This window comes from Oryx dammah, unplaced genomic scaffold (genome assembly GCF_014754425.2).
Source record: "Oryx dammah isolate SB20612 unplaced genomic scaffold, SCBI_Odam_1.1 HiC_scaffold_17, whole genome shotgun sequence".
Lineage (NCBI taxonomy): Eukaryota > Metazoa > Chordata > Mammalia > Artiodactyla > Bovidae > Oryx > Oryx dammah.
The window spans coordinates 51,329,490-51,342,941 of NW_024070201.1; the positions used below are offsets into that span (position 1 = coordinate 51,329,490).

At 39.3% G+C, this 13,452-nt stretch overlaps 2 protein-coding genes across 4 annotated transcripts in view; one reads left to right on the forward strand and one right to left on the reverse strand.

The window, feature by feature from the left end:
- C2CD3 (C2 domain containing 3 centriole elongation regulator) overlaps window positions 1-5,710 on the reverse strand; it is a 118,836-nt gene extending 113,126 nt beyond the window's left edge. For both annotated transcript variants that reach the window (XM_040258805.1, XM_040258806.1), the window contains exons 1-3: window positions 5,463-5,710; window positions 2,549-2,818; window positions 256-413 (exon numbers count right to left, since the gene is read on the reverse strand). In XM_040258805.1, the coding sequence (XP_040114739.1) occupies window positions 256-413; window positions 2,549-2,818; window positions 5,463-5,517 (483 nt within the window). In that variant the 5' untranslated portion in view covers window positions 5,518-5,710. The remainder of the gene's footprint in view (window positions 1-255; window positions 414-2,548; window positions 2,819-5,462) is intronic.
- A 181-nt stretch (window positions 5,711-5,891) lies between these two features.
- The window catches only part of PPME1 (protein phosphatase methylesterase 1), a 51,466-nt gene continuing 43,905 nt past the window's right edge, over window positions 5,892-13,452 (forward strand). Inside the window, exon 1 of one of the 2 annotated variants that reach the window (XM_040258859.1) lies at window positions 5,892-6,220. In XM_040258859.1, the coding sequence (XP_040114793.1) occupies window positions 6,120-6,220 (101 nt within the window). In that variant the 5' untranslated portion in view covers window positions 5,892-6,119. The remainder of the gene's footprint in view (window positions 6,221-13,452) is intronic. The other variant, XM_040258860.1, reaches the window with a different exon arrangement.

Below are 13,452 nucleotides of genomic sequence, written 5' to 3' on the forward strand. Positions count from 1 at the left end.
ATAGAGAGCACAGAGAAGAATGAGTACAGTAGGAGCTGTGAAGGATTCTTGGAACTTGAGATGGGCAGCAAAGAACTAAGAGGATATGGATAAGTGGGAAATAAGTACAAAACAGTCATTGGGTAAGAACAAAGGCATGGAGTGGGTATTTGCATGGTATTTGGGAGTCACGTACCTTCCCATTCTACAAACAGACTCAAATATTTGTGCCCCTAAAGCTTTACTCTATGTAGCAGAGAATTATGATATTTTTACCTGGAGTTCTCCAAGTTTCTTAGATGTTGGTGAAACAATGGTAAAAAATCCATCGATGTGATGGGTCGGAGAAAGCTGGGCTAGTCCACTGATCTGAACTCTACCAATTGGAAGATGTTCAAGTTTGGTGATTACTTCCAGCACCAGCACAGCCATATCTAATCAGAAACAGTTACAACATCAGCAGACATTTTTCATTTACTCTTTTTTTTTTTTGGAAGTGGGCAGAGGAGTACACATTACCAAATGTTTTTACTTAAAAAAAAAAATCACTTTATTTTCAAATAAACTATATATTACCATATCATTCAGGGGGTGGGAAAGAGTGAACCCAAGATCAAAAAACAAAGTTTTAAAGAAAAGCAATGACAAATATCTCAAATGGAGGGAAAAAATTACACAGAAACAGTTAGCATATCAACTATTTGATAAGGAAAATACCTTTAAGAGAGTATTTTATTTTTTTATATATTTGGCAAGGATTCAGGCTTTAGTTTTGAAACAAAAATGTAACAATTCTCAGTTTTTAAATTCTCACCGTATCTAGTTTTGAACTGGACAAAGGGCTTCTCTTATATAGATGCAGCAGCTGGTCCCTGCTTCTCAGGAGTATTTTATTACTTATTCCTCAATAATATCTGGAGGACTGAAATGCTGAGAGCACTTAGAACCAAAAGGAATGGAAATAAACTCCTTAACTGGATTCTTCAATTGGTTGCTTTGACTTAACACCTTCATGGTCCCAATTTATAGCAGGAGAAATACAATGCATGCATATGCAATTTGAGATTATTTCAGAACAGTGTAACTTCTAAATATTTTCTTACCAAAGTTGAGAAAATGCTTTTTTTTCACCATCTGTTGAATGCTGTAGTGAAAAGAGCACTGGATTATAAGATCTGTGATTGTGTTGTAGCTCTGATACTCACAGTCTGTTTCTGTGAAAGCCACAGCTGTTTATAAAAGAAGCATCACAATACCTATATCATGGCTGTGAGGCATCGTAGTATTGTAAATAAAACACATAGCACAGAATCCTTTTATATGGCAGTTGCTTAATGGCTGTTATATGACTTTAGGCAAATTACTTAACATATCACAGTCCCTGACTTATCTAATCATATAAGTTACCTGGAAATTCTATGAATAAGTATAAAAGTGCTCTGTAGAATATAAAATAATGTGCATGTACAGAATATGAGAAATCTATCAACATTTGTTGCTTATTTACTAACAGCTAGGCTCACCTATGTCTCATTAATTTTCTTAATCAGATATATATGGGTATCTTTTAAAAGCTCTTATCACTTTCTACCTAACATCATAACTAAACTTCTCTGTGAATTTAGTTAGAATTCAATACCATTTGGTTTAAATCTCTTGATTCATTTTTGTTATCTCCACAGCACCTAAGCACAATGTCTAATGCACGCTAAGTATTCTATACATATTTTTTGAATAACTGAATTTTTTTCTCTATATTTTGATGTCTTCAAAAATTTCTTCTGGAAATAATGTAAACTTAAGCACAAGTTAATCTTTAATTCACCTCTGGCTCTCTTGTATTCTTAGCCCAACAATATTTGCATGATAAATGCTTTTTACTGACTTGAATTGATTTGATAAGTCCACCATCTAAAGTGTTTATATGAAAGTTTGACTTGAATAGAGAAATAACACAGTATATTCAGAATGCCTTCCTTGAACAGAAATGAAATTTTGGCTCTTGGTTCCCAGGAGAGGGATCCTCCCTTCTCTGAAAACCTGTACAACTAACTCACTAAAACACTCAATTGGTATTTAGCATGTATTATCTTGTATTATTACTAAATTTTTCATTAGTAAATTTTATATCCTTATTATTAGTAATTTTTTTCCTTGAGTATAATGGAAGTTCCAGAGTAGAGATTATAGTTATTACTTAAAGAAGTACAACGTAGTGACAAGTGAATGAGTCTTGGTGTCAGAGAGAAGTGGGTTCAAATTCTAGTTTTGCCATTTATCAACTATAGAACCTTAATTAGAGTATTCATTTCATGTCTCTGAACTTTGGTCTCATTGTCTATAAAACAGAGAAAATATCTATCTTTCAGGGTTATTAAAGATTAGAAATGATATGGACCAACTGGTAGCACATAGTATACTCTAAATAATGGTGGCAATTGTAACATCTCTGAATCCTCAATAACTAACAGTGTCACAGCTGCTAGGAACATAATAATGCCTACTGTTAACGACGTAGCTACATGCTTCTTATTAGGCCTGCAGATGAACTGACAAGACAAAAACATACCTGTTAGGTAAGAGGTAAACTGCTTTGGACCACAGCGAATAGCATAACGTGTAGTTGTTCTCACAGCTTTTGGTTCAGTCTGCAATGCATCTCTGGGACAAAAGAGGGTTCCTTCCGATGTTTCTCCCCACCATCTCACCCGGACAAGTACACAAGCAGGAGGCTTTGCAATCTTCCATATGACTTTATTAACAGAAAGTTTCAGAAAGCAGCGTAGCTGGCCTTCAACCAAGGGTGGCAAGCTTGTAGATGGAGAAATGTCACTTAAACCTGTGGAGGAATCCAAGAATACAAAGTCAAAATTTAGTCTAAATACAGAAAACATATAATCTGCTTTTTGAATGAAAAACACATAAAAACATTTTAATCTCTACAGAGAGAAGGCTAATTCTATTTATCCTAATATACGAGAAGAAGTAACTAGCAAACCAGACCACAAAATAACCTATCTGGTCACTTAAGCCACCCTGAAAACTAGTTAGTATTCAGGATTGGATTCAGGTTACTGTGAGGAAAGAACACACCAACTTAAGACATACGCTTCTTTAACTGAACGATACTAAATGAAAACTACAACGATACAGTATATAGATTTAAAAAAACCTCTGAAGTAGTTGAAATTTTTCCTCCAAGTACTGCTATTCTGATTATGGCAATGTCCAGTTTTAAAAGACGCTATTTTTACATAATTCTCATACTTTAAAACTGTCACTAAATAGAAACAGCATCAACTCCTGTCAATTCACAAATGACATGTACACCACACAACTCAGTGCTTCCATAAAGACCCCACCTTAAACTGTGTCTTTTCTTCCTGCCAATACCATATAATCAATGAGGACAGAAAGTATCACCTTTAAATTCCACCACTATTCTTTAGCATAGTGCTATGTAACTCTGGCAGTGAGAGAAGGTGAATTCTCCCCAGCTAATTCAGGTCATTTTGTGAACAGCATGTCACTTCCTGGAAATATATTGGTTGGCCCAAAAGTTTGTTGGGGTTTTTCCATGAAATGTTACAAAAAACCCAAATGAACTTTGGGGCCAACCCTATAGTAAGTATGGAGAAGGAAATGGCACCCCACTCCAGTATTCTTGCCTGGAGAATCCTGTGGACGGAGGAGCCTGATGGGCTGCTGTCCGTGGGGTCACACAGAGTCGGACATGACTGAAGCGACTTAGCATGCATGTTCATAATATTTATGGCTTTTAGACAGATAATAACATGTAAACAAGGCAATTAATCATGACTTTCTATACAGCTTTCCTTTAATGACCCTGATTGTCTTCCCCTTCATAGTATCTTTTAACCATGACTTACAGGAAGTTTAAGAACTCATTCCAATATTATACACACCTTTCTATTCTCACTTTTCCTTTGGAGAGTGGTCATGCCTCAAGAAGAAAGTACACTGAAGTCTATCAGATCAGAAATTTATATAACTAATTCTTTGGATTTCTAAGAGAATACCCCCTCTGCTTTTTTGAGTGAAGACCCACCATAATATTTATGAATAACTAGTTTTAATATAAAAATTACACACAGGCATATGCACGACTATTACTGTACATGCACATGGTATAGTAAGAAGGACATTAGTATGTTATTTCAATTTTGATTTTCCTCCTATCAACCAAATCTACTTGACTGGTTTGATGTAGGTAGCACAGCACTGAACACTTTCACACTTCTGTTTCATATCTTGCATCATTCCTGGAAGGAAACACATTGCCTCAAAACTGCCTTAGTTATCTTTAAACAGCAGATAAGATTCATTTCTAGACTGCAGCTTTAGTCCTCAACCCAGTGGCCTAATGCACTATCACTATTCCAAATACCTCTTTGCCTATAATGTAAAAAGGCAGAGTCACCCAGTTTTTGTTTTGAGGCAGCTCTGCAGAGATTCAGTTTTGTTTCCTGATCTGCCCTGGGTTCCCAGGGTGACTGTTGCTGAAGCTAACATTCCCCTGGTCTCCTTAAGTGGACTAACATGATAGAGTCCTCCTGTTAAACACTTTCACTATCTCAAATCCTTCAGAGACCTTCATACCCTCACCTCCTACCACACTATCCATCCCCAGTCTTTCTCTCTCCTCTGTAACTGGCTTTTCCCTACTCCCATCTGTAGCCCTCCATGATTCATGATTGCCTGACGCCTCAGTCATTCAACTAACATTTATCGAGTCCTGTTGTGTGCTAGTTTTGGGGGATTCGTTAAGGCCTAAAACGTGATCCTTGCCTATTAGGATTACCGACATACTCTCCAACTTGTTTTCCTTCCAGTCCCATACGGACCTGCAAAGCTCTACCTCCCCTTTTCCTGCCCCCACACGCTTATCAAAGACATTCCTAAGTCACGGGGATTTAAGGTACACCCGGTGACGATAATGGTAGTGTACTGTATATTTGAAGGTTGCTAAAGAGTAGATCTTAAACGTTCTCTTCAAAAGAAAAAGAAAAAATTGTAACTATGTATGGTGACGGATGCTAACGAGACAACTGGCAATCATTTCGAAATATATACAAATATCCACTCCAAACGTACACCTAAAACTAACATAATGTTATATGTTAATTATACCTCAATTTTTTAAAAAATAAAAACCAAAACAAAACCTACAATTTTTTTTGTTCTCTTCCTTTGGAAGCATTTCCTTTTAGCCCTCCCCTCATTCCATTTATTCACCCACTTTGTCCCCTAGTCAAGCCCCTATACCGTTTCCATTCTAGGGAGGGTCAAATGCTCTCTTTTAACCTTCCGATGCCCTGGTTTATTTTCCCTCCGCAATCCTCTTCCCCGCTTTTTTAACAGGCGGCTGTGGGAGGTCTTCCTAGAATGCCTAGCGCCCCGCTCCCTGAACTCCGCCCAATCGCCCAACTAAGCTTTCTTCCACCTTTGGTCGTTCAGATTACCTCTCTTCTTGCGGCTACGGCCGCCCCCAGGCCCCTGAACTTTCCGTTGCTTCATGACGACCCCGAGCTCTTCACCAACTCAACTACGGCTCCAGCACCTAAGCTGTAACCTCCCGCCATCCCTTCCCAAGGCGCTGGCGTTCCCCAGCAACCGGCGCCGCTGGGCAGCCTGGGAGGCAGGAAGAAGTGGGTCTTTCTTTAACAGTCTCTGGGAAGCGACGAGAAAGGAAGGCGCCAAGACGCTTTCCTACCAGTAGACTACAACACCCAGGATGCTTTGCTACGCTACCTCTGCAGGGTTGAAGGCGGGCGCCTCCAACTGCGCAAGCGCAGAATGCGCTCTTTGAGGACTCCATTGCCCAGGGTACATAGGAGCGCTTCTCTTTCCGGCGAAGGTCGTGGAGTTCTCCGGTAGGGGTCTGAAGGGTCAGAGACTCCGTTACCCAGCTCCCTTTGTGGAGTGTTGCTGCGCACTTCCGGTGGAAGTGCTGGGGCGAGGGGGTGGAGCTTACAGAGCCGGTGGGCGGTGCTGCCGGTAGCTGGGTGCCGTCTAAAGGCTACAGGGCGTCGCTAGGGGAGTGAGCTGTGACCGGTTGGGCCGCACTTAGCTCGGGACGAAGCTTCGGCTGCTGTTCGACTACCTGCGGCCTCCCCTTCATGTCGGCCCTCGAGAAGAGTATGCATCTTGGGCGCCTGCCCTCTCGCCCTCCACTACCCGGCAGCGGGGGCAGTCAGAGCGGAGCCAAGATGCGAATGGGGTACGTGACCCGTACCCCTTCTCCCTAGAGGCCAGGCCCCGACCGTTGGAGAATGGTGGCTCTCGGCGTTTAGAGTGGCATGGCAAGGGAGGCTAAGGATTGAGAGAATGTTGGCGGCGGCCTGGAGACGTTTACATAAAGTAGAAGGCAGATCTGGGGACTAGGGGAGGCGCCAAGTCACTGGAAATTAGAGGACAAATAGTATTGGAGGGAGAAGGGAATGAGGCAGAGATTGAGGAGCTGAGAAGATAGTTTAAGAGATGTAGGAGGCACCTCAGAAGAACGGGTGGAGGCTTGAGAAAAGGAAAAAGAGTTGTGACAAAGGTGGAGGGAAATCTTGCAGGGACGGTTGAGGGAAATGAGAAATGACTGAGTGAAAAGTTGAGGGAAATTAGGAGGAGAACTAAGGAAAGATTTGGGAGGAGTGAAATCCTTATTTAGTTTCTGTGAGACCTAGATAATAGAAAGAAGCTGGGGGAAACAGGGGACACCTGAGGCAGGGTTGGAGAAGGAAAGAGAACTAGGGAGCAGAAGGTTCTGGAGAGAGTTTCTAAAGGTGAAGAGGCATATTCAGGGAGTGAGCAAGTGACTTAGAGATTAGGTCTCTTAAGGGGTGCTGAGAAAGTGTGGGGAATAGGCCTGAGGAAAGATGGAGAACGTAGCCAGGAAGACTGTTAGGGGTAGGGGTGATAGGAGTGTGCTGAGAAGTGAGGGAGGGGAATAAGGGGGAGAGTGATGAGAGAGAGCGCGCAGGGATTTAAAGAGTGATTGTGGGCTCCAGAGATTGAGAAATGAGTAGAAGAGGGGTTTAACTAATGGCTTACTGCAGACAGAAGGTCTGGAAAGGTTAAAGACGAAGATTTGGGCAGTTGATTTTTGCAGGGCAGGTAGGTCTGGTGGAAGTTATGTACTGGTCTGATAAAACTCAGTGAAGTATTGAGAGTAGCAGCTTAAAATGTTTTGAGGGAAACCACCGTTTGCTGGAATGGGAGGAGCTGTGTTGGCATTTGGAATTTTAGGTTGTTGAATGAACTGGGCCAGGTTGGGGGATCTGAGATGTAGGAGAGAGAGTGTAATGAGTTGCACCTGGGAGAGGTAATTGCTAGAAAATAGGTAATTGATCAGGTAGTTGGTTTTGAGGTGTGTTTGTAGAATCAGACAGGATTCTGGAGACTAGTGACTGTAAGGGATAGAAAAAATACTTAGGTATGTGGTAATCAAGAGTGTGTGTTTGGAATTCTAGAGATGGATTGATAGATATTCTTGGAATAAGGACTAGAGAAAAAAAAATCTTAGGTTCTGAAGAAGTAACATGTACAAAAGCTTACCAAAAAGGAGACGAAGATAGGAGATACAGTGCTGTGAAAACAGGTCCTAGGAATGGAGAGAAAGGAGAATCCTATAGATTAAAACGGTAGGGTAGAGGGGTAGTGAGAATGGTTGGAAAAACCGGATAAGGAAACAAAAACTTGAAGTGGAGACCTGACCATGGGTCAGAGTAGAAAAATGAGAAAACCTTGACAGATGAAGGTAAAAGGTAGGTCAGTGAACGCACACAGTACGAAGAGGTGGCAGAAGGCTGCATGTAAGGTAAAATGAAGATTGTTTTGACTTTGGAAGACTAAGGTAGGGCTGTAACATGATCATGGAGGATCTGCAAGCTGATCTGTAGTAGATTATTTGGGGAAGATTAACCTGGGCTATAAAATTAATGTAGCATTTACTGTTAATATGTATCTTAGTTGCTGCCTTTCTTAATCTAAACTTGGGTTTTTCAGTATTCCAGTACTCTTCTGTGAAAATACATAAAAATACTAGCCTTTTAATAACCATATGTGCTTCAGATAAGTTTAGAGCTTAGCTTCTCATTTTGGCAAAACAAGTTCTCTGAAGATGAAGAACTGAAGAAAAATGCTAAGAGAAAGTAAAATCTGATTAGCGCCCACTTCGGCAGCACATGTACTAAAATCTACTGATTAGCTTAATTGTTAGTAACTTAACCTCTTTAACGGAGAAGGCAATGGCACCCCACTCCAGTACTCTTGCCTGGAAAATCCCATGGATGGAGGAGCCTGGTGGGCTGCAGTCCATGGGGTCGCCAAGAGTCAGACACGACTGAGCAACTTCACTTTCACTTTTTACTTTCATACATTAGAGAAGGAAATGGCAACCCTCTCCAGTGTTCTTGGCTGGAGAATCCCAGGGACGGGGGAGCCTGGTGGGCTGCTGTCTCTGGGGTCACAGAGTCGGACACCACTGAAGCGACTTAGCAGCAGCAGCAGTAACCTCTTTAAGGGCTTCCCTTGTGGTTCAGCTGATAAAGAATCCTCCTGCAATGTGGGAGACCTGGGTTTGATCCCTGGATTGGGAAGATCCCCTGGAGAACGGAAAGGCTACCCACCCTAGTATTCTGGCCTAGGGAATTACATGGACCAGTCCATGGGGTTGCAAAGAGTTGAACATGACTGAGTGACTTTCACTTTAACCTCTTTAAATAGATGGTTTGATCCTCTTAATTTAGGTTAACTGCTTATTCTGGAAAATAAAGTTCTTTAGAAAGATGCTTCTTTATAGTACTGTGAAAAGAAGAGCATATATTGGTGAATTTTTGTGTGTTCCTCAAGGGGCTTATTTTCCTGAATTTTTACTTCCTTATTGGAACATAGGTATGCCTCATGTAACCCAAATGTTAGTGATAATATAGAATCTCCTTCCCTAGAGTCATCAAACTGGAAGAGAGCTTTGAAGTGGTCTTACTGCTTCAGCATATAGTTGAGGAAACTGAGCCTTGGAGACTTCTGTTAGGTAAACTCGGAAGCAGGGAGTAATATATTCTCTTAATAAATGAGAAAACTGAAATGCAGATCTTCCTCATACTTACGCCTCCTAGAAGCTTGGCAGTAGGGCCACTAAGGACTTGGATCTCTGGACTCTGAGACCCATTGTGTTTTTTGGGTTCATAATTATTATTATTGGCAATAGTTAATTTGAGTTATGTGTCTTATTCCTTTGCAAATACCCTGGGATTCAGTCTTCCTTTTTTTTTAGTCAGTCCTAGTTTATAAAGTGTCACTTCCGCCAGTTTCGAATCATCCTTTATTTCCAGCTTCTTCTCAGTTGCTTTTTTTTTAATCTTCCCATCTTTTCCACTCCCCAGCCTTTCTTTTACTCTCAGGTTAGACCTGTTCCTTTGACAGTATCTTATATGACTTACTCTTTCAACTATTTTTCATAATCTCTTGCCTTTAGTTTCAGTAAACCTTGTTTAGCTGTGTTTGCATCTTCAGGGTGGTTTTGAGATTTTGGTATTTCTTGAGTTTCCATAATTTATTTTTTTCCAATTGGATTTGGTAATTCCAAAGTATTACTGGATAAAACTATAATAGCAATTACTTTTTTGTTTTTGTTAGTACTGTGTGCCAGGCATTGTGGCAGTAGCTTTGTGTATGTTATTTCTCGGGTAAGGCCTGAAATCCTGGTTTTATTGTTCCCTGATAGATGCCAGTAGATGATGCTCCAAACAGTGGTTTTGAACTTTTTAAAAGCTTTTGGAACTACTCTGACTTTAGAGCCCTGCTTGCAACTGGTATTAGTCTGTTAGGGTTACCATAAAAAAAATACCATATTTTTTTTCTGAGAGTTCTGAAGACTGAGAAATCCAAGATCAAGGCACCAGCAGATTCTGTGTGTGGTGAAGACGGCAGTCTTCTCACTGTGTCCTTACCTGTGGGAAGGGGAAAGGAAGCTCTGTAGGGTCTCTTTTAATAAAGGTTACTAATCACTTTTATGAGAGCTACACCCTCATGACCTTATCACCTCCCAAAGGCTCCACCTTCAAAAGTAACATTGGAAGTTAGGATTTAACATGAATTTTGGGGGCACAAACATTTAGTCTGTATCATGTGGTGTGCTTAAGGGTGTTTTGAAAGTCAGTATTTTAGTACATTCCATTACGATTAGAGAGACTGTAAGTCATTTTTCAGTATAGTTTTGGTTCATCAATAGTAAGTACTTTGTTTCTACAATTATCTCTTACAGTTTTATAGTGCTTTAAATGACATATATATTAGTCCCTTTTTTATATTATTCCATGAGGTAAGTTGGAGCAAAGGTTAATATTTTCTTTTATTGAGAAAACTCAAAAGTCATATGTTCATTGACTTGCCTAATATCACAGAATCCTTAAGTGGCAGAAACGAGACTTCAGAAACCCAGATTTATATTGGGTTTTTGTTACTATTGTTGTTCTTACTTGTTGTTGTTCAGTTACTAAGTTGTGTCTGACTCTTTGTGATCCCACGGACCGTAGCGCCCCAGGTTCCTCTGTCCTTCACTTTCTCCCGGAGTTTCCTCAAACTTATGTCCATTGAGTCAGTGATGCCATCTAACCATGTCATCCTCTGCAACCCACTTCTCCTCCTGCCTTCAATCTTTTCCTAGCAGCAGGGTCTTTTCCAGTGAGTTGGCTCTTCACATCAGGTAGCCAAAGCATTGGAGCTTTAGCATCAGTCCTTCAAATGAATACTCAGGGTTGATTTCCTTTAGGATTGACTAGTTTGATCTCCTTGCTGTCCAAGGGATTCTCAAGAGTTTTCTTCAGCACCACAGTTCAAAAGCATCCATTCTTTGGTGCTCAGCCTTTTTTATGGTCCAACTCTCACATCCATACATGACTACTGGAAAAACCACAGTTTTGACTATACAGACCTTTGTAGGCAAAGTGATGTCTCTCCTTTTTAATACACTGTTTAGGTTTGTCATTGCTTTCCAAGGAGCAGTTGTCTTTGAATTTCATGGCTGCAGTGAAATCACCATCCACAGTGATTTTGGAGCCCAGTTCTCGTTATACCTTGGTGCAAAATAGATGGTTGTTTGAAGTGATAACGATCTGAGTTTGAAGGCTAGCTTGAATTTACTTTAGTTAAGTCATTTAACCTCTCATGGTCTGTTTCTTAACTCTAAAACTGGGATATTTCTGCTTACCTTAGAGCAGTGAGAATGAGATAATATATGAAAAGCAGTTATGCTTCCTGACACACAGGCTCTTAAGGAATGGTAACTACTAGATTATGTTAAGAACAATGAGAAAGGCTCATTCTGTAAGAAATAGAAGCACTTCTTTCAGTATCTTATGTCAGCTTTTTCCCCTTCAAGCTGTGTATTTATTCATATCTGATCAGACAGTTTTTCATTCAACTTCTTAAATGTGTTACAAATATCAGGGCCTCTTAGGAAGGCTTTAAGGGGCTGTTTACCACAGATAGAGAAATAAAGGGCAAAGTGGAGTGATTTGTTCAAGGTTGCATATTAAGTTACTAAAAGAGTTAAATCTTAAGTTATTAAAAGAGTAATCTGTTTATGCTAATAATCAAACAATTGATTTATAATTCACATACTGTAGAATTCACCCTTTTAGAGTATGCAGTTCAGTGATTTTTAGTATGTTCAAGGTTGTGCAGTGATCACTAATTCCAGGACATTTTCATCATTCCATAAAGAAACTACTTACCTGTTCATGTCACATCCCCTTCCCCTAGCCCCTGGCAACCATTAATCTATTTTCAGTGTCCATGAAGTTGCCTGTTCTGGAGATATATAAATAAAACCATACAATATGTGACCTTTTGTGACTGGGTTCTTTCACTTAGCGTAGTATTTTCATATTGTAGCATTTATTAGTACTTCATTTTTTTTTTTTTTCCTGCTGAATGGTATTCCGTTGTATAGATATATCACAATTTATGTAGTTATTTTTCAGTTGCTGGACTTGGGTTTCCAGTGTTTTGCTCTTATGAATGATGATCCTGTGAACATTCACATGCAAATCTCTGTGTGGAAATAATGTTTGTATTTCTTTGAATATAACCTAAGAATGGAATTGCTTCAAAGCCTTTTATATATTAGGAGTTTTTTTTTCCTTATAAGTGTTAAAAAATATTTTTCCAAGTTGCCCTTTTACTTTGCTTATAATAATTTTTGCCATGTAAAAAGTTGTTTTAAAATTTTAATATACTCAAACCTCTGTAGAAAAACCCATTGCTTCTGGATTTTGGGTTGCAGAAAGATATTTCCTTCTTCCAGGTTATAAAGTAATTCATATATTTTTCTCCCTGAGACCTGTATGCTTTCTTTTTTACATCCATCTGAAGTTTATCTTGATATGCAAAGTGAACAGATCTATCTTTTTTATCTTTTGCCTGCTTGTATGCTGAGTTGCTTCTCTTTGCAGCCCTATGGGCTGTAGCCCTCGAGGTGCCTCTGTCCATGGCATTTTCCAGGCAGGACTACTGGAGTGGGTTGCCTTTTCCTCCTTAAGAGGATCTTCCCGACCCAGGGATCAAACCCATGTCTCTCGCATTTCCTGCGTTGGTAGGCGAGTTCTTTACCAGTAGAGCCACCTAGGAAGCCATTTTTATCTTTATCCATAGGCTGTCCAATTGGGTAACACGATTTTTTAAAAGTCTTTATCCTTATCCTGTTATGTGAATTTCACCTCAGTAAAAATTAGTCCTTTCCCCCGCTAATTAAAATTACATCTTTATCATACACCAAATTTCTATGTAGATTTGGGTCTGTTTACAAATTTTCTTTCCTTTTCCATCAGTCTGTGTGCCACTGTTATGCTTTAAATCAGAGAGGCATTTTTAATATGTTTAGTAAATGGTAGGGATAGCTTCCCCTTCATTGTCTTTCAGGATTTTCCTAGCTCCTCTTACTTGTTTTTACATGTAAACTTTCTAATCAACTAGACTATTGCCTAATAGTATTTTTATTGGCATTATATTAAATATGTAAATTAACTTAGAATCAACATTTTGATGACGTTGAGTCTTCCTTGAAGTATGTTCTTCAATTTGTATAAATCCCTTTTGAATGAAAAATATTTCCGATGGAAAGTACTGATATGTTACATTTAATATTTTATAGACTTGTTTAATGTATTTAATATTACTTAAATATGTACAAATTAAAACAAGGGATAAATTCCTATGTATAAGAGTAATATAATTAGAAAACTATTTAAATATATTTACTATTTAAACACAGCCTACAAAATTCCTCAAATTCAGATTAACAATATTACATTAATGTGAAATAATTTTTTTGTTAACAACTTGTGATTTAAGCAGAAATACTATTTATTGAAGTAATACTTTTTATAAATACGAAGTTCAGTTGATTCAGTTATTCAGCTGTATCAATCAGGACCCAGACTTTTTGCATCCTTTCCT